General features: G+C 43.9%; 1 protein-coding gene across 2 annotated transcripts in view; it reads left to right on the plus strand.

Moving 5' to 3' along the window:
• The first annotated feature begins 1,029 nt into the window (after nucleotides 1-1,029).
• rnd2 (Rho family GTPase 2) overlaps nucleotides 1,030-19,473 on the plus strand; it is a 30,407-nt gene continuing 11,963 nt past the window's right edge. Inside the window, exons 1-2 of one of the 2 annotated variants that reach the window (XM_084370428.1) lie at nucleotides 1,030-1,319; nucleotides 2,508-2,595. In XM_084370428.1, coding sequence (XP_084226554.1) covers nucleotides 1,272-1,319; nucleotides 2,508-2,595 — 136 coding nt within the window. In that variant the 5' untranslated portion in view covers nucleotides 1,030-1,271. Of the gene's footprint in view, nucleotides 1,320-1,727; nucleotides 2,031-2,507; nucleotides 2,596-19,473 lie in introns of those variants that run through there. The other variant, XM_084370427.1, reaches the window with a different exon arrangement.

The raw sequence follows: 19,473 nt of genomic DNA on the forward strand, positions 1-19,473 counted from the left end.
AATTTGATGGACTGTTTTATCTACTGTTTTTGTACCCTGCATTTATTGTATCTCCATTAAGAGTTCAGGCTGGCTCTAATTCAACACAGTGTTTATGCTGCTCTCCCGACAGGAATGTCTTTAGTCAGCAATCACCAAATACCATCAGTTACAAATAAATAATGAGAAAAAGATTATAATTTACACACACTTTCACTTTCACCCAACTTTTTCGCTGTATCTGTTCAGTGGATAGGCGCCATCAAACCTCAGAGCCCCAGAAGTAATCTGCCAAGCAGCTCACTATATATGCTGAGCTGGGATGTTTGTTTTTCTACAGAAATTACATAAACATTTTCATGCAGATACCCCCAGCTACTGCCGGCCAACAAGCTGACTGAATTTCTGTTGTAGAAGTTTAAGCTCGTCATGTATTTCTTCACTTGTGGCGTGCAGGCGAGCTGCTGATGAGCTTCTTATGGGAATGCAGCCTGAGAGAAGTGCTATCCATGTGGCCTCACTGATGAGTTCTTGTGATAATGGTACTTAAAGGATAAGTTCAGCCAGCAATGGAGATGCAGTCATTATCTACTCACCCTCATTTCAATGGAAAATCAGGTAAAGTTTCGTTGTCCACAAAACATTTCTGGAGCTTTACCGTAAAATGGTAGATGGTGTGACGACCCTCCCACTCTGTTTGTTTTGAGGCCGAATTGCCGGGGTGTCAGGAGAACGAGCCACACCTGAATCAACTTCTCCTGATTGCTACACCTGATATAAGAAGGCTGGATATCTCTCTCTGTCTCATGTGCTCCTTACACGCAGGGTTTTTAGTTTGGTTGTGTGTGCACTCATTTAGATTTGGGCTAATTTGATTTAAAATGTTTGCCTCTGTGTGAACTCCCATCTTGTTGCGACCTCCTGAGTAGGGTCGTAACAGAGAGGACTTAAAATGTTAAAAAACAACAACATAAAATGGCTCCTACAGCTCATCCGGCATAATCCAAGTCTACGGAAGCCCCAAGAGCCTAAATTCATTTGAAAAGATGATATTTACCCCTTTTTCTGGATGAAATCTTCACTGTAGCTGTTTAAAGCCATTGCATCTGTAAATAACATCTTTTCAAATCAATTTGGGATCTTCCGGCGACTTGAACTACGCTGGACGAGCTGTATGGAGTCATTTTGGGGTTTTATTTAAGTTTGTTTTTTTTACATTTTAAAACAAGTCCCCATCTGCTTCAGTTGTGTCAGAAAATGCTGCAACGCTGTTTTACTGTGAAGCTCCAGAAATGTTTTGTGGATTGCAAAACTTCATTCAGCTTTCCATCGACACAGGGGTGAGTAGATAAAGACTCAATTTTCATTTTTGGGTGAACTTTTCCTTTAACTTTTTATAGCTGCCTCATATTAAAGTGCTGCGGACCTGATGTTAACATAATATTATAAATCTTTATCAGGTCCCTCTTAAATTTCAGTATACAGTGTTATATTATTTGGAAGAGGCACTAAACGAGGCAATAACATGAAATTATGATGCTCTCAAATGTAAAGTTCCCAAGCAAATATAGTCCAGATACTACAGGATAATGTCCCTATAAACAATAGTCCCCCAGATCTTTGACTTCCCGTAAAAGCAGCCTATTACAGTTGAGTGATGGGACTCCGACGTGTGAATATTAGGAAGGCGTGGCCAGTAATCAAAGTAGCAGTTTCCAGGGAGGGCTGTGCGCGTCCCTGCTCTGGTTTTTTGGTAGTCGCCCAGTCAGTCTGTCAGCGGGACCTGAGAGCTGCGCGTCGGACGGCAGGAGCTGAGCTGGATAAAGCGCACCGGGTCGGCGCATGTATTTGCTCGTTTTTCTTTCCCGTCTTCGATTCCGCGGCGCCTCTTATCGGATTCTGGATGCAATCCATCCCCGCGTCAAGAACACACCTCAGACGGACAAACCATGGACAGTCTAGGCAGCCGCTGTAAGATTGTGGTGGTCGGGGACACGCAATGTGGGAAAACGGCTCTCCTGCACGTTTTTGCCAAAGACTGCTATCCAGAGGTAGGTCTATCCAAAGTCTCAACTTGAGCCTTTTATTATTATTATTTGGAGAGAAATGAAAGTGAGGAGCAGTCAGTTGAACTTGTTCTGCAGGTTTCACCCACCTGCTTTAACACAGAGATGTTAAAACAAGACAGAGAGACAGAGAGAGAGAGGGAGAGAGGGAGAGGACTGTGATGAATGCCTGTAAAATCACTAGAATAGTCCTGTAGTATCTAAATGGACTTTTATTGTGTCTGCAGTATGCCCATAAAACTTTAAGGCGTTGTCTTCCTCTGCTATAATATCACAGTGTTTCTAAAATAAACCCACAGGGATTTACGCCAGCTTTGCTGTGAAATGTATCTGCCATTGTTTTATTTGCTGCATCATTTCTAATATGATATTCTCATTAGTCTTAATCTTCTGACGTCTGTTTCTGTGTAAACACGAGCTTTTCTCCCTGCCAATAACGCCAATAAAATCCTGTGTTTTCAGAACTACGTGCCCACGGTGTTTGAAAACTACACAGCCAGTTTCGAGATAGACAAGCACAGGATCGAGCTGAATATGTGGGACACGTCAGGTAAGACAGTTTCATGCGTGTTCTCGGCACCGTCTCTTAAAAGCTGACATCACATCAATCCACTCCCAGCCCTGCGACCGTGGGAGGACTGGCTCCAACTCTCCTCAACAACTTTTCACCAGCAGTCATCCCTTTGACAAATTGCTTTGACCTTGCCAACATCACATGGATGTCTTTTTGTTTCAATTTTTTTTTTTAGCTCAGGGCATCTGCTATTTATGATTGTTGTTTCTGCATGAAACTCCAGTGCCAGCCATGTCTCTCAGCGCCTTGTGTTTGCATTCCTGCCTCTGCTGTCCACTGTGTGTGGCTGGCTCTTCCCATGCTCTGGCCTGGGGTCAGGCGACTGCAGGGGGAGAGAGGGGTGCGGGCGTGGATAATTGAGACAGGATGTGCCTCAAGGGATCAGTAACTGCCCTCGCGGTTTGAGTCTGCTCATCAGAGTTGGACTGATGACATTTTATCACAAATGTAGAAATAAGTTTGGGCAAATCCTACTCAAGCTGTCTGCAGAGTTATTACTGCAGATGTAAGAAATATCAGTACCCTCACGTTCACTGGTTATAGTGACTTACCTGCTTATTACCGACAGTATTAAGGTGCCTCGGTGTATTATTATATATTGAGGCAGACCACATTGTTGGCATGTGGTCATATTGCTGGTTTGTTTGAGTTTCCTCCTTTGAGACGTCTTCATACTAAACTCTGATATTGAGTTTTAGATCCTTTTCAAACTCTGTGCAGTCAATAAAAGAAAATGTTGGCATTCTGCAAACCACAGATTCATTCAATCACATCAACGTCTTGTACAAAGCGTGACATACCAAGTTCAGATTACATATATCTGAGCTGACTTTTGTGTTGTGAGAAGGAGGGGATGGTGGTGGAGGAGGTAGGTGAGACTGTTTCCAAGCCAGAGACCACCGTTCGAGACAGTGTTTGTACATTTGTAATCGCGAAACCATTGAATATTTTTATTACAGCAGCAAAGGAGGAAGTCAGGTGAAGTGTTATAAAGGGCAACAAAGTCTGTATAGAGAGGAAGTCGTGGATGGATGGTTGGGTTTAACAAGCACATAAGTTTTTATTTTAACTTACACAGCAAAGTGACGTCACGTACATAACTTACTGTAGGTAACGGATGTAGCATCGATACATTAGAAGCTGAAGAATGTTTTCCTAAACCTAACCAAGTAATTTTTAGTGCCTAAACCGAAACAAACTGAAGGTACTATGAAGGTCTGGTTCGCCTGTCGGATGTGTTGTGTGTTTGTGGAGAGGGAAGCAGTATTTCCGAAACCAAACAAAGTGATTTTTGTGCCTAAACCTAACCAGACTATAAGCACAGCATTGCCACACACAACATTGAAAATCGGACATAAGGTTTCAGCGTATCTGTGGATTGCAGAAAGGTACATTCCCAACATTTATCCTGGCGATTGGATTGGAAAATGTTATTCAGACACTGGTTCAAGAATCAATAACATAAAGAGGGTAATGTTTTCCTAGTTTACACAGCTGCCAACCGCACGTCTCTGCTGTAACCCTGAAAGAAATTCATTCATTAAAGTTTTTTTTTCACATTCCTTCATCAAGGTTTCAACTGAAAGTTTAAGTGACTTTCGATCTTGTAAATGTTGTTTCAGGAGCTTTGCAACGCTGAACAGAATTCCTGAGGCATTAAAAATGTCAGATTGAAACATGCTGATATCCTCGAGAATAACAAGCACTGGTGACGTCAGTGTGAAACATTGATGCTCCACAGAAATGAATCCTTGTCGGCAGTATTGTGCCATCAGAAAGAGACTTCCTCTGAAAACAAACCATCCTTGCTTTGTCCGGTCAGTGACTTCTTATGTGATTCAGTGAGTGGATGTGCTTCTTGCTGGTTTTGGCCACCAGGCAGCCAGTTACATCAGAGAGACTCCTGCACAGAGAGCCATGCCCTCCTTTCATCCCAGTTTTGTCAGCATGGACAGATTAACTGCTCTGAGCTACCCTGTGATCTGCATCCCATCACAGTCATCTCGGGCTGGAGGCTCCTGTCAGCTATCTGACCAGTGACACGGCCGGCCAGTCAGAGGACTGAATACGGGATCTTCCCAGGGGGATTTCCTTTTTTTAACATAAACATTCCCAAAGCTAAAACTATCATCTGGGAGAGATGATGGGAGTTTTTTATGTTGCATGGCCCGTCAGTGAGAGAATGTTGTTTTTCCTTGGACCTCATACGTGACCCGAGACTAAATCTGCTCTCTGTCAGTCAGGGGTCGGGGTCCTCTGGGGCCCGGGGCCACAACTTAGAAGAGTTCCTTATCTCTGGGCTGTAAGAGCCTAATGATGTAGTGGGAATGTTATGCTTCTGTCCATCTTTAAAACCCTAAACCACCTTTGGCAGTATCGGTCTTTAATCTCCATCCAGGAGCCGCCCAGGCCACAACAAACACCAAGACGTCACCCAAGCCACAGGGCAAGTGTGTGTGTGTGTGTGTGTGTGTGTGTCTGTGTGTGTGGTGCTTGTGTTTAAAGGTCCTTGTGCAATTGTGCCATTATTCACTGATTCACAGCAAACACAGATGTTCATATTTTCTCTCAACAAGAAAAATAATTGGCTTACACTTGTTTGAAAAAGGCTTTCATCTGAAGAAAATGGCATGTCTCCCCTCGTTCATCTTTCAGAAACTCATTCTTTTTAGTGCTTCACCCCCTCTCATCGTTCAGCTCGCTTTTCTCGCTCTGTTTTTTTTATTTATTTTTTTTTATTTCTGTCATGTACACGAGCAGCAGCAGAAGCAGCCACATCAGTTTAGTGCCCAGGCTCTTAGACATGGTCACACCATCAATTATGACAGTGAAACTCAGACTGAAATCAATTTCTTTCAAAGGAATGGCTGCGATCAGTGGGTTTACTCACGGAGGTGAGGCAAATGTGTTACGTGCTTTGGCATAGAGATGAACTTAGGTAAACTGTGCACTGTTATTTCCCTCGGTGGGCCACTTGGAAACTGTCTTGACAGTGCTGACCTTTCATGGAAAAGGGAACTGTAAAGTCCAAAATGGATGAACCTATTATGGTAGTTGTGTGCCAACAGAGATTTTCTCTTTGTATCCACAAAGTTACTCCCAACAGTACATCACAGAGCTTCCAGTACCAGCTGTGTTTGGAAAATGTGGAAATGAATTGTGCTGTGCCACTTTCTGTTGGCTAAAACTCTCAGTACTAGATATAGACTGATTTTTTTCTGGTTTGTTTTTTATGTTGCTGGAGAAACTGTTTATTGGTAATTAAGGAGACAACACGTTCTCACTCCCACCTCATCCAGTATGGCAGCGTGGTCAGTAGCCTTAAGCTTTGAACTATGGTGCTGTACTTACCCCTCTAGCACCAGTGTTGCATGTGAAGGGCTCCGTATCTCAAACTACTTGCAAAGTATGGCAAGACTATCAAAATAGAGCATGCTTACTAACATTTCACAAACTATGACATACTGTATTATGACTTTTAGAGTTCTTAATGTCAAACAGTCACGTTTGGTCAGGTCAAAAACTACAAAAACCAGGTTTAGGTAACAAATAATATGAGGTTTAAAAAGACATTGTGCTTTGCATCTTAACGTTCAGTCACATCAATCATGTAACTTAGGTTAATGGATGTGTTCACTTACTTATGCAACATAACTAAAAATATGTCAACGTTAACAGCTGGTCACATCTCCTGGGAGACTGTCCCCTGCTTGTTTGACCAACCATCCATCCCTGACCTCCTTCCTAGGTAGAGTTTGTAACTCTTAATGCTAATTTGCCTGACTTCCTCCTCTGCTGCCATAAAAATTACTATGGCCAGTAGAGGTTGTCACTAAACAAGGGGAAAAAGGGTTGTAATAAGCTGCTTTCACAGCCGACTATAGTGTCGTTTTTCCGATGAGGACGGCCTGGTGAAAAACACATTGAATGAGACTGTGATTGGTGACTTCATAACAGAGACAGGCCCTGCATCAGAGCCAGTGTAGCAAGTTTTTAATTAAATTATCTTATTACCAAGCAGACAAAGCAAAAAAAAGAAAAAAAGAAAAGAATTTCGGATCCGATAATCAGCCGGGCCGATAATTGGTCGATTCCTGTTCACTACGCTGGACAGCTTTATTTCGACCTGACATTTGCATCAGTCAATCCTCCACTTGCTCTTCCAAAGCCACAACCACTTCCACCGCAGATATACAGCTATTTTTTTTTTTTTTTCTGACAACCAAGCTTTCAGCCTCTTCACATAAAGTATTGTCTGCCTTTTTAATTGCTGGTGAGGTCTGCCTGCTGCGGTCTGGCTCCGTTCACAAAGAGTTATTGATCGCTTTCTGAGGCGAGGCTATTTAAACAGCTTGCTTCTCGCCTGGTTCACATTTCTCCGGCATGGTTAGATGTGTATTGCCATTAAAAATGCTCCCAGCATTTGTTGTTGCAGCATGGCAGTCGTCCATTGATTAGTTTGGTCTCATTAATTTGGGTTTTCCGCAAGGTCTAGTCCTTGCAGGACGGGCGCGAACCGGGGTGAGGTGTTTATCTAACTGAGGTCATCACCGAGTGTAAATCTGTACGTTCGTGCATGTGTGCTACAGCTTTAAATTAATGGGTATTTCAAAAAGCATTAAAAAATACACAGAGGTCTTATGGCTTCTGGGAAGCACAGGGCCAACTCTGAGCTGCCTTTTTATATTCTGCTCTGCATTCGGCTCCGGACCATCTGGAGAATTAAATCAATTAGAAAGTGTTTAAACGGAATTCCAATGAGGGGAAAAAAACACTGTATCTGTGTGTGTTTATGTTACACCAGAGAGCAGACACATACTCACTGATATATGGCGTAGTCTGTTTCACCATTGCATGTATGTGTGTCTTAATCGACTTTTGAAGCAACCCAAGCTGTTAAGCAGTCAATATGTCAATGTGGTTTGGTGATAACTTGTCTGAGGGCCATTAGTGATTACTGTCTACACTCAAGGGTGCCATTGGTAGTGAGCCAGTCTGGGGTTTTTATCGAGCCTGAGGCATTAATCCACTCTTCCTCTCTTCCCAATATGGTAAGTTTGCCTGGGAAAGATCCCCTCCAGCTTTTGCCTCAGACTAATACCCCGCTAAGAGGAGTGCGTGCTATTTCTTACAAGTCCAAGTCATGACAGGCCGGGTTTCCCCAAACTTCCAACAGCAGCGCACTTTCTGTATCTCCTCTCTGCTGCCTGTCTAATGCCTGACCTGATTCTCACATGAAGACTGGATCTCTTAAGTTCTGTTCAGTCATGCCGGAGTGTGCTTTCAAGTGGCAATCCGCAGGAATCTTGTTTTTCTTTCGTGTTTTCGCTCACATCTTTGCTACTAATCGCTCAAAATGTGGCGTTCTTTTCCACTGTACGCGCCAGAATCGCTTGTCATTCAGACCATATCCTGAGAAGGTCTGTCGACGAAAATGTGACTTTTTGTTGAGTTTCTTTGCCTGATCGGCAGTGTTGGCTATTGCCTTCCATTGTAAACGCCCAATTCTTTCTCTATTTGTCTCCAAACAAAGTGCTGTTGCTGCTGCTGGGAACATGAAACGCATCACTTGCTGTGCAGTGGAGGATTTTTCCTGCAATAGACCTGCCTGACGCTGGGTGTTCACAACAACAAATATAAAACCTTTCACGAAAACTCGTGGTTTGAAGCCCTATTTTGCTGCACAGTCAGTGATAGAGAGCAGAAAAACATGCATTTATATGAAAATGTCAGATGGTGAAGAGAGATTCTCCGCTCACATGAGTTTCAGAGACATTTTCTCAAGGTCTTCAATGTTTAATGTTTTTTTAAAGGCTCATTTCTCACGACAAAGCTGTCTTTTGTTTTTACAGTCAGTAGTGCGAGTTTCTTTTTTGCCTCGGAAGACAAGTGCACGACTGCAAGCGTGTAACACTCCCAGCTCCAGCTCGGAGTCACAGTCTGGCCGTCTTCCTCCTCCCGCGCTCGACTTTCACAACATTCCTGGTGTCTTTATGCTCTTTAAACTCCACATTCTCAGCGCGCTGGACCAGTAGGGTATCCAGAGGCCTGTAAAAACATGCTGAGTTCAGTTGGCTCTCTTTTTCCTCAACACTTTCCGCTTGATTAATCTTTAATAGAGAATGAGTGAACTACAACCACAACGCAGGGCAGAAATAAAACCAACAGACCCCTCCACCTCTCCTCTCCTCTGCCCTCAAACCTATAGCTTCCTGGAGCCAGAGGATGCTCAGAAAGAGTACAAGTACTGAGCATACTGATCAGGAGATAACCTTATCTGCTCTTGGCTGTCACAGCTTGGCTTTCCTGAATCACTACTGTCATTTTAGACGCACTGTTAAATGATTAAAAACAAAAAAGATTCTCATGTTCCTTCTCTTTCCTCTCCCAATTTGAGAATGATGCAGTTGAGCTGGTCGCAAACCGCCGGAAAGGTGGCTGCATACAAAACCACAGACCGTAAATATACCTTTTTGTTTATTTTCGTCAGCATCCTGGAGGGAGGATGACGACATCCTTTCAACTGTTGTTCACAAGACCGAATATTTTCAAGCCTATGCCCCGAGAGTTGTTCCTACTCTTTGCCGAAGCAGCCCAGGGCAATAACTGCCTAAACGAAACCTGTTTTGATGATGCATAACAGGCTGGGAGGCACTCCCCTGCACTGGGGGGGGAGAACAGCTGCATGACAGTTTCGGGTAATGAGTAAACAGAAGATAGTGTAAGCCTGGTGAAATGCTGTAACTCAAAATAACTGTTTGTTACCCTTATAATTAAATGAACACACACACTGAGGCAGTTTCCTCTTACCCTCCAGTTCATCCGCACCTGTAACGTAGTAATGATTCTTAAATGGGCTGAAATTAAAGATTGTATTTGTTTTTATAAGTCGGGATGTTGTTTACAGCAAGTTACAACATTTTTTACAAAATGTTTCCGAGCCCTTGTGGTAACGCCCTTTATGCAACCATGTTTTTTGTTACAAAGTGTTGAACCTCACCCGTCTTTGCTTGTGGATGACTGAGCACCTCAGGATGCCCTTCATACGTAGTCATGACACTCTGTCGATGATCACCTGCTACTGATGAACCTGTTTACCTGTGGAAGCGTCCAAACAGGTGTTTTTGAGCATTACACAACTTTCTTGTTGCCCCGGGTGATCCTTAACTTTTCCTCTAGCACCATCATCAGGTAGCATCATAAGACTGCTGTGCAGCCTCTCAGAGCCACTAGCATGACTGTAGACTGTCTTGTGAGGCATGAACAGGCATGTCAGGTGTAAGAAAGTTTGATGGTTTTCCTGAAAAATTCGGCGGCTGGAGTTTGCGCTTGAGAACAGCTCAGCACAGAGAACAGTGTGTAACTACAAGATGCCAAGTGGAGTGCAGATTTCCACCAGGTGTGTCTGGGGGCAGGTGGGTGGGGAACAGGAAGCACAGGGCAGCACAGGGTGTCCACTGTGTCTGAATAAGAGTGGTGGAACGAGGGGCGACGAAATGCAGTTTCCAAAACACTGTTGAAGAATCCACCAACACTAATGAGACCTCCACGTACGTCACGGACCTCAAAAATAGGGGGTCTGGGGGTTTCAGAGACTTTGGTTTCTGGTTATATTAATTCCTTCTAATTTTACTTTTAATTCTCAGGAAAGAATGCAGAATAATTTGCCCCTCTGACAGGAACTTCTCAATGATGATTGACGTCGGTGTGACCCGTGTGATCGACAGAAACATAGACGCAGCAGCTTTTTATAAAACTGCATGCCCCGTTCCTTTAAAACTTTCCACGAGAAACAGAGTATTTCTTTCTCTTCTCCGTTTCTCTTTCCCTCTCTCAAATCTCACAAATTGCCTCTCAGAGGGCTTGAAAGTTTTTCTAAGTCTCTCACTCACTGAGAAGGACAGCGTTCACTACAGTAAATTGCATGCTGTACACTGCAATGAACAGGTTGTGATGACTGAAAGAGGAAAAAGGGGTGAAAATTTGTCAGAAATCAGAAGAAATACAGGAGAATTGTGACCCCGAGAGGAAAACGGGAGAGGGCGATGACAAATGGGTGCCTTCTGGGCATTTTGCAGGGTTGGCAAGTGTGTGTACGTAGTAGAAACAAGTTTCCAAACTGATGCAGTTGTTGATCAGCAGTCAATGTCGGTATAAAACAGAGAAGTCCTGTGAATCACCAACCACGAGAGGTCCTTGAGCATTCAGTCATAAATGTGCAAAGGAAATACTCGGCTGACAGTTGTAGTAGTGTACAAGATTAGCTGAGGACAGATACACACATACAACCAGGTGCGTTAGACCCAATAATGTACGACTGCTGGCTGCCATGTTGGATTTTTTCAAGGGTTGGAAATGACTGCTGACCTTTCTGCCAGGTCTCCGCTCTCTGTAGACAGTTACAGGAATGCCTGTGAAGGTATTTTTGGACAGAGGGGATACCGCTCTGTCCTCGGTGGCCTTACAGGCTCGACTGAAGAATCTCAGAGAATATATTCCGGCTCCTCCTTGACTCTCAGCCCTTTGGCGTCAGGTTCGGGTTGAGCCCGCAGCCTCTCTGGCATGCTGTATTTGATAATCCCAGGGATTACAGTTACTGGTTGGAGCCCACAAAGACGTTTTACGTACTAGAAATCAAACGGCAAGCGCTGCGGGTGGTAAAGTGGGTGTGCCGTCACTGTGCGCTGTAAGTCATGATGAGCCTAAAAATGTAAAAAACGTCCCTCGATTGTTTGGAATTATTTGAATTCTCGTATCAACGCATGGAGATAAATACATTTTGACACCAAATAAGAAACAAATGTAAATGTAAAAGGCCACTGAGAGGCTGTTAAATATCCAGGTTTTTCATTAAACAATTACTGAAATGTATTTTCCAGCTCATGAAACATAATTGCTCTATAGACACACATGAATGCATATAACTAAAATGTCATCTACAGAAATACAGATGCATGCGCACCTCGTTGTAAATAACTAATTACCCTGGCCTTCCAAGAACAAACTCCATCTGTGTTCCAGTCATTCCCGTCTTCCTCGTTTCCTCCCCAGCTCTAAACTTCTTGAATAATGATGGCCTCGCGCACAGTGCCGCACTTCATTGCACCCTGACTCTCTGAGTGGGTTTGTGTGACATTATGGAAACTCTGGAGGGCAGCCGGCAGTCCTTGCTGCTGGGCTGGATGTCGTGGTTCCTGAGCAGGCAAGCAGCTGTGCTCCATCCCTGGAGCTCAGCGCTCCGTGAATCATATTCTTAGACTATTACACAAAGGGTCAACAAGCTGAAGAGGAAATGGCTGCCTGTGTGTTACAGTAGCTGTAAGAGAAGATGAAGAAACAAAGGAAGCGAGAACAGAAGAATGGTTGAAGTGCATGAGCCATGCCTTCTCTGGAGGTGGACTGTCAGATACCTTTTTCTCTCTGCTATTTACTAATCCCCTCCTCTTTCTCGTCTTTGTCGACGTTCTCCATCTCTGATAGCCCATTAGTCAAGGCGGCTGCTGAAGCGCCGCGTTCAGGTCACCAGCAGTCAGGGGCCGTGTTAAGCAGGGGGTGGGCAGGAGAGCTGCATGAAAGCCAGCCAGCCACACTGACAGGAACACACAGGCTGTAATTACCGCACAGAACATCTCCTCAGTGACAAAATGAAACACACACACACTCGAACAGACACCTACAGTATACTCGCACACACAAGGGCAGGATGCCACCTGCAACACAAAAGCATGTGTCCACTTTTTTTACATGCATACAAAACGTACTGAGCATCATCCATGTCCACCCGGGCGTAAACAATAAAACAAGCACTCCTCAGAGGCCCCAGAGGATACGGCTCCCTTTGATCTCTTATCTCTGTCAGAGGAGCCTGTACACGGGACCGTGGATACAGCAATGAGCCGAGAGCCACCACACATTCCTTCAGCCCCCCATGCACTGTCAGCTTAATGCTGAGCACCAGGCAAAAAGTGTATAATCTGCTTAAATGGCATGTCCACTGCTGAACAGATCTGCACACTGCTGATAGGCTGTGTATGGCGTTTACTTAGTTAATGTGCCAACAGAATAATCAAAGTGATAAGTTATTAGGCAACGAACATTAACTGGACAGAATTAAAAGGAGTCTTTTTGTACGTTGTGGAGGAAAAAAAGAGCACTTAGGGCTTTTGATGAGCTCACACTGACTCCGATTACCAGCTCTGTCTTAAGCCTTTGCCATGCCGCGCTTCCTACGGAGGAGGATGGAGCTATCACGATGACTGACATCGAATCAAAGGATAAAACGAAGATATGAAAGTGTTTTGTTGGCAAGCACAAAAGGCGAGAGGAATACAAAGGGGCAGATATGGGAGTAAATTGTAATTAGCGGTTTGAATGCACAATAAAGACATGGTTACTATTATTTATTATTATCTGATATAACTATCTGGGCCATACTCAGCTGCAGTGTTTATCTGAGGAAGATAATACAAAATACAAAGACATTGCATTCAAACCAAAGGACAAAAACAGCAAGTGTCTCACCACAAGTTAGCACACACTGCATTACATTTATATCATATGAGCCATGCTAATGTACTGTAAACACAGGAGGTATTTAAATATTTGTTGTTTATTGTTGGTTGTTTTTATATTGTAATATGTGAACTTAAGAAAACAAAAAAAGTTTTAAATACCCTGAAACTTAACGTAACTTTTCAGTAGCTGCATGCTAAGTTGCGAGCCACCCGAGAGTTTACAGGTGGTTTCTAGCGCTTTTTCTCTGAAAATGGCTGCGTGCCGCTGCCGAACACTACACTATGAGAGCGATTAGAGTGAACCAAAACATTAAAGTTGTGGCAAGTCAGCAAAACAATGAGCTGAAACAAACTATAAAGCTCCGCAAAGCTGAAGGCAGCTGTGGATTTACGTGAGAATTCTCCGTAGATTCGTTAAACAACCTCTTCCACATTCACATTTGATTGTATTGTTATGGTAGAAATATTGTTCATAGCTGATTTAATTTAAGAAAAATAGAAATACAAGAACGTGCATGTGTAATGAACACCTACGAGTGCATGCGTACGTGTGTGGGCATGTGCGTGATTGAGTGGGTTCGTGTATGGGAATTCCAACAGCTCTGGCCCCTGACCTCTCCTATTGTTTCTCAGCTGACCAGAGGCGTAATGGGGGCTGATGAGGGGCGCTGGGGTGGGAGCCGGGGCACAATACGGCTGGAAAGCGGAGCAGCTGCTTGGACCAATGGGCAAACAGATTGGGGGAGCGGGGGGCTGAAGCGAGTGAAAGCATGGGGGTGGGGGGGTGGCGGGGGTGCTGCCCTCGGAGCATGTTATAAGAGCAGCAAGTGTTCACTAGATTGAAAACTGGAAAAGGGGACAGAAGGAGTAGACAGAAGGAGAAGGGTACATCTGTGCTTTTCCCACCCCCACCCACCACCCCACCCTTCCGGGCTTTTTGTTGTAAGTAAGGTTTGTTGGTGGAGCCCTTGGGACCTGACCTACTGCGGTCCTCTGGGACGCAGACACACAAACGCCAACTGTGTCACACTTTTAAACCACTGCAGCACTCCTGTTACCGCTACACACCGAGCGACATCGGGTGATATAAATAATTCTGTGGGGGATTTAATTCAGCGTTTCGTCTGTTGTGTTAAGAGACGGAGGAAGCGTTCTTTCCTTGTGCGACCTCTGCCTTCATTGACCTGAAGTAACATGATCTATGGCTCGATGCAAAGGAGCAGGATGTTATTGATCCTAAATGGAGTTACTTCAAGGGCGCAGCGGAACGTGGAGCTTCTTCATGTGAATTTTAAAGTGTAATCTTTTTTTGTAATAAATAAAAAACTAAACTATTTTTGGGTCAAGTGCTTGACAGGTTTGATCTGGACACGGCTTTTACATTTTCCTGTGAAATAATTTGCTCTCATAGATCCTGAAAAAGATGCAAACCTTTTCTTTATTTATTCTAAATGAATAAATACACAACAAATGTTCAGTCCTGCTCATTGGGGCCCCCTGCCCTGCATGTTTCCCTGCCTCGACAAACCTACTTTCTGAATACCTCCTGTAACACATTATGTTACCCCAGCACCGTTCATGTGTTTGGAAAACTGACTTTTACAAGAGAAGAGACACAAACTAACACACGCTGGCACTGAACCAGGCATTTGTTCCTATTCAGCAGCAGCAGCAGCAGCAGCGAATGCCTCAGTCATCCAGTCAGACAGGAAACCCACCCAGGGAACTGTGGCTCTGTGATTTTTTTTTTTTCCCCGAGTCCAATCCCTCTACTGAGCGCAACAGAACCCGCTGCAGCGCCAGCTTTGATCAGCCTACTTCAAACAGCCACACTGACTGGTTCTGTTGCTCCCCAGGCTAGCGCTCAGTCCCTCTGGCCCCCCACCTCCACGGGCGCAAAACCCTCTCAGCATCCGTCTGCAGCCCATCCGAGCGTAAGGGGATACAGGCAGAGAGGCCGTCTTTCACCTCCATCTTTCACCCCCCCCACCTGCACCTCGCTCACACACACACACTCGACAGTTCCCATCATTTATGGATGACTTTATTTATAAACAAGATCCAGCGTGCTCTCTTTCTCAATGCTCCTGATGCTTTTGTGGAGGTGAAATTGCTCTTGAAGTAGTGCCATGTCTCCCTGTTGGCCTCCCTGGGGGGGTTGCAGAGTGGGCTGGGGGATTGATAGCACCATGATAGGGATGTGTTTGGATGGTTGGAGCTGATGGGAGCAGAGGATGTCCTCTTCCACTCACAGGTTTTTCTTTCATACGCCGTCTGAATATTCTCACTTCATAGCAGACAGACGGCTGTGGACAGAGAAGCTGCAGTCTGTGTTATTACAAGTTTTAATGAAAATCCTCGAGCGGGAGTACAAGTTTCGAAAAGGAGAGAGTATGAGATTGAAATGATGTGTAGGAACGGGAATAAAGGATGTGATCGCTGCTGTTTTACAGGTGAAATGAGATGAATTTCAATACTCTGTGTGTGTATGTGAGGTGTTGGTAGTTTTTTGAGGAGGGCTGGGAGCTTTTCAGAGAAGAATTCAGTGTGGCATTACAATCGCTCGTCAAAAAATTAGAGTTTGAGCGTTGGCAGGAAACATTTTGGCACTTTCTCAAAGACCGTCAAAAAGACTGCTGTAAAACAAATACAATGCTCAAAGCAGCTTGTGGTTTTCTCAATTACTTGCATCCTTGCCAAATGGAGGCATTGTTAATAAGCTGCAGGCTCAAAGAGGCACCGCCAACGCAGATTTAGCCAAACATCTCACCGTCAAGTACAAACTTTGTTTAATTGAGAGTTGATTAAAGCTCATATGTGCAAGAAAATGTCTTACTTTAATGCCAGAAGGATGGTCGTGGATGAAGGCATTCACGGCAGGTACTTGCGCTCATATGGGATTGTCCCACACATTGGGATTGTGTCAAAATTGGAGCCAGGTTCAACGTTTTTGTTGGATGACCCTTACTTTTTTGCATCAGCACGTTGAACTCATTGAAATGAATGAGAGTGTTTCTGAAGTGAGTCTTACCTCCAACATTTAGCAGCTGTTTTAACTCAACATTTACACCATTTATGACTCTATACATTATTTGATGGCAAACGTGTAGCATTTCTCAAAACTTCTTTGATGCCCGTGGAGAAAGTCCCCAGACTCCCTTAGAAAATCGCTTCATTTTGTGAGTCCTTGAGTCAGAAGCAACGTTGTTCTGCCTGAAGATATTCATTTGTGTAGAAAACATTCAATCCATTTGTTCCGTTGATGTACGTTTTTATTTGCATATAGAGCGAGGGAGTGAGGGCGAACAGCCTCCAGGTGCTCACTGAAAAAACGAACATGATTGGTGACATCACAAATAGTTTGGAAGCCAATCCTGGTCCATTGAAATATTCAGCATACTCGAGTGTAATGTGGAAACTTGAAGCCTCCGCTGCACATACGTTGAGAATGAACTTCACAGTGAAGCAGGAGACGTCTCCTGTGAAATAGTTTTTAAACACACATTTGCATAATCATAGATTGATGATTTTTTAATGAGGGAGAAGGAGTAGATGTAGTTTTAAGGATTTTAACAAGATAATCGAACATTTTGTTGAAAAACAATATCAGAAATCTTAAGTAAGTATGTGGTTATGGAGGTAAAATTATACAACTACCAACATGACGTGCACACTGCAGCAATCAAAGAGAAATGGTGCTTTATTTTGGTCTAAAAAACAAATTCTTTCTTGTGTAAGCTTAATGTTTGATTTGAATTTATCGGGATTTTACTGTCAATTAAAAATGGTGACCGGGGCCTCCTTTTATCTGGATGTCTTTGTAAAGCAGTAACTTCTTTATCCCCAGAGTGGAGTGATCAGCTTAAAAAGAGTGAAACTGGATCCACCAACTTGCCTCCTCTGTCTGAAGTCTTTTGCTATAAATGTGTTGAAGTTGAGCAACCCGACAAAAACACTTAAAAGACTTGCTGTGTGTGTCGGGGATGTCCGAACCAGCCAGGGTCCAACGCTGATCGGTTTGAACGGTGAAAGAGGTTGCGCAAAGGACAAATAATCTTCAAGTCTGCATCTGGCGCTCTTTAACTAGCTCTCGTCTGTTTTTCAAACTGTGTGATTCGGTGGACCTTGTCCAAACAGTCTGCTGCTGCTGTTTTGACGTGACTCAGCGGTTCTGGTGTGTGAAGAGCAGAGCTTGAGGAAACACAGAAACAGATAAAAAAAAAAGAAAAAAGAAAGGAGGTTGTGCGTGTGCTCCCAGCACACAGCCAGCAGCCCTTCACAGCTACTTGACTCCCTCACAAAAACAAACGCCTGGTACTGTTTGTATTGTAACATCTAAACGCACGAACATCTCGGAGGAATTAAGAGCGTCACCGAGGGGTGCGCCAACGTGCCACACCAAATCTGAAGACACGTCTCAAACACTTAGACGGAGAAAACCAAAGTTGAGACGTGGTTTAAACAACACATGAATACATAGACCAACAGAGGAAGTGAACAACAGAAGCATAGTGACTTTTAAAAGTAAAGCGCAGCGTGAGCCAGCGCCTTGGACAGACACGGAGATCAAGTGACGGGAGATGAAATGCATTGCTATATCTTTGCTGGAATGAGAGCGTGTCTGTGTGTGATAATAAAGGAGGGGCTGGGGGGTGAGGAGAAACTGAAAGCGGACACACTACATCTCCATACCCATGGGACGAGCAGGAGACAGACAGTAACGCTGCTGTGTCCCCTGCCTGTGCTGTCAGCGCCGTGGCTTCTCAACCCGCGATTGGACAACAGACACAGGCATTAACTCCACGGCAGCGGAGCTCAGAGCAGATCAGTGGAAAGGTGCTCAACGCCCTTCAAAGGCTGCATTTCCTCCAGAGGAAAAGCACGGTGGGCTTTGATCAATATCTCCTGTGTGAAGGCTGCAGACATGGAAGGTTAATGGCCATTTAACCCAGTGTCACCTCCACTGTCCCGTCTCTGTGCTAATGTCTTTGAAAACTTGACACAACCATCTCCATTACAGATCAACAGCTTTATCTCTCTCTCTTTCTGTGTGTGTGTGTGTGTGTGTGTGTGTGTTTGGCATATGCACTTGTATAGTCTATAGGTCCAACTGCATGAGCAACCAGTGATATAAGCCCCAGTCCAGAGTACAGGTCAGCTGATGGTGCGTCATTACAGGCCCTTTTATAATTTTTCCCTCATAGATTCACTGCCTCAAGCTTCTCATGTATAAGGCTTTGGATGATGGCGTGTATGTTGCTATAAATGCTCTGTTTGTGTAATTTGCTTCTACATATTGCAAGAGTCTGGCCAACATTTCATGTGATGGTGTAACATGAACGTGGAAATTGCAATATTACCTCTCACGTTCAATATGTGAAGTATCCAGCCTTTATCATTGTTAGAGGTTGTGAAGGTATTTAAAAGACGAGTGAATCCTTACAGCACATATATGCCCCACTGAACACTGGATGCATATTTTTTCCCACAGAAGAAATAATGAACTGATGCATAAAATATTGGATCTCATCAAAAGCGAGTCTGGAAGGCGATAAAATACAAAAACATCAGTAATCCGCTGAAGCCAAGAAGTCTACCTTTGTAATATCAAGTGTTTGACTATTCACTGTATTTTTAAAAACATTAGATAGACCTGTGTTGTGTTTCATGCATCAAGAGTGAAACTACTAAACACACCCTTGTATCACAACCCTTGTAAAATGACAATGTGTTGTCTTATACATTTATTGTCAGGATTAAACCAGCGTTTCTCAAACCTTTTTGCACCACCTTAGAAAGGATTAGGCTCTCCGGGTACCACCATATTGACCTACGTGCTGATACAGTCGCGTACAGTCGCGCCTTGCAGGCGCTTCAGCCGTGCTGCATGAGAAGCCACGTGCACTCATGCGCGGTTCACTGTCATCAACAAACAAGTCAAACAAGTACCCGCTAACTGATTTTCATATCAAGTTTCAAGTTTAGTTCATTCAAAGAGCTCTCCAAAAGCAAACAGGTGTTCCACGAAAGTGCCTCCCAAAAAACGACGTATGTATAATTGTTTTTGGACAGAAAACAAATAGGTGCAGATGTAAAAAAAACCCAATGAGATAAAACAAAACAATGTAAGTCATAATTTAAAACCCAGTGAGTCTGATAAAAATAAAAAGGTTAGATAAAATTAAAAGGAAATTTAAAGGAACAGTATGAATAACACATCCAACTCTCAAACTGCAGAGCTTGCGTATGAAAGTGGTCTGCAAAAATGTCTGCAGCTAAAACATGCAACAATACTGGCAGTCCTTCTCCATACGCTTCCCACTTAAATTAGGAACACTAG

Source organism: Pagrus pagrus, assembly GCF_965226575.1.
Source record: "Pagrus pagrus genome assembly, chromosome: 13".
Taxonomy (NCBI): domain Eukaryota; kingdom Metazoa; phylum Chordata; class Actinopteri; order Spariformes; family Sparidae; genus Pagrus; species Pagrus pagrus.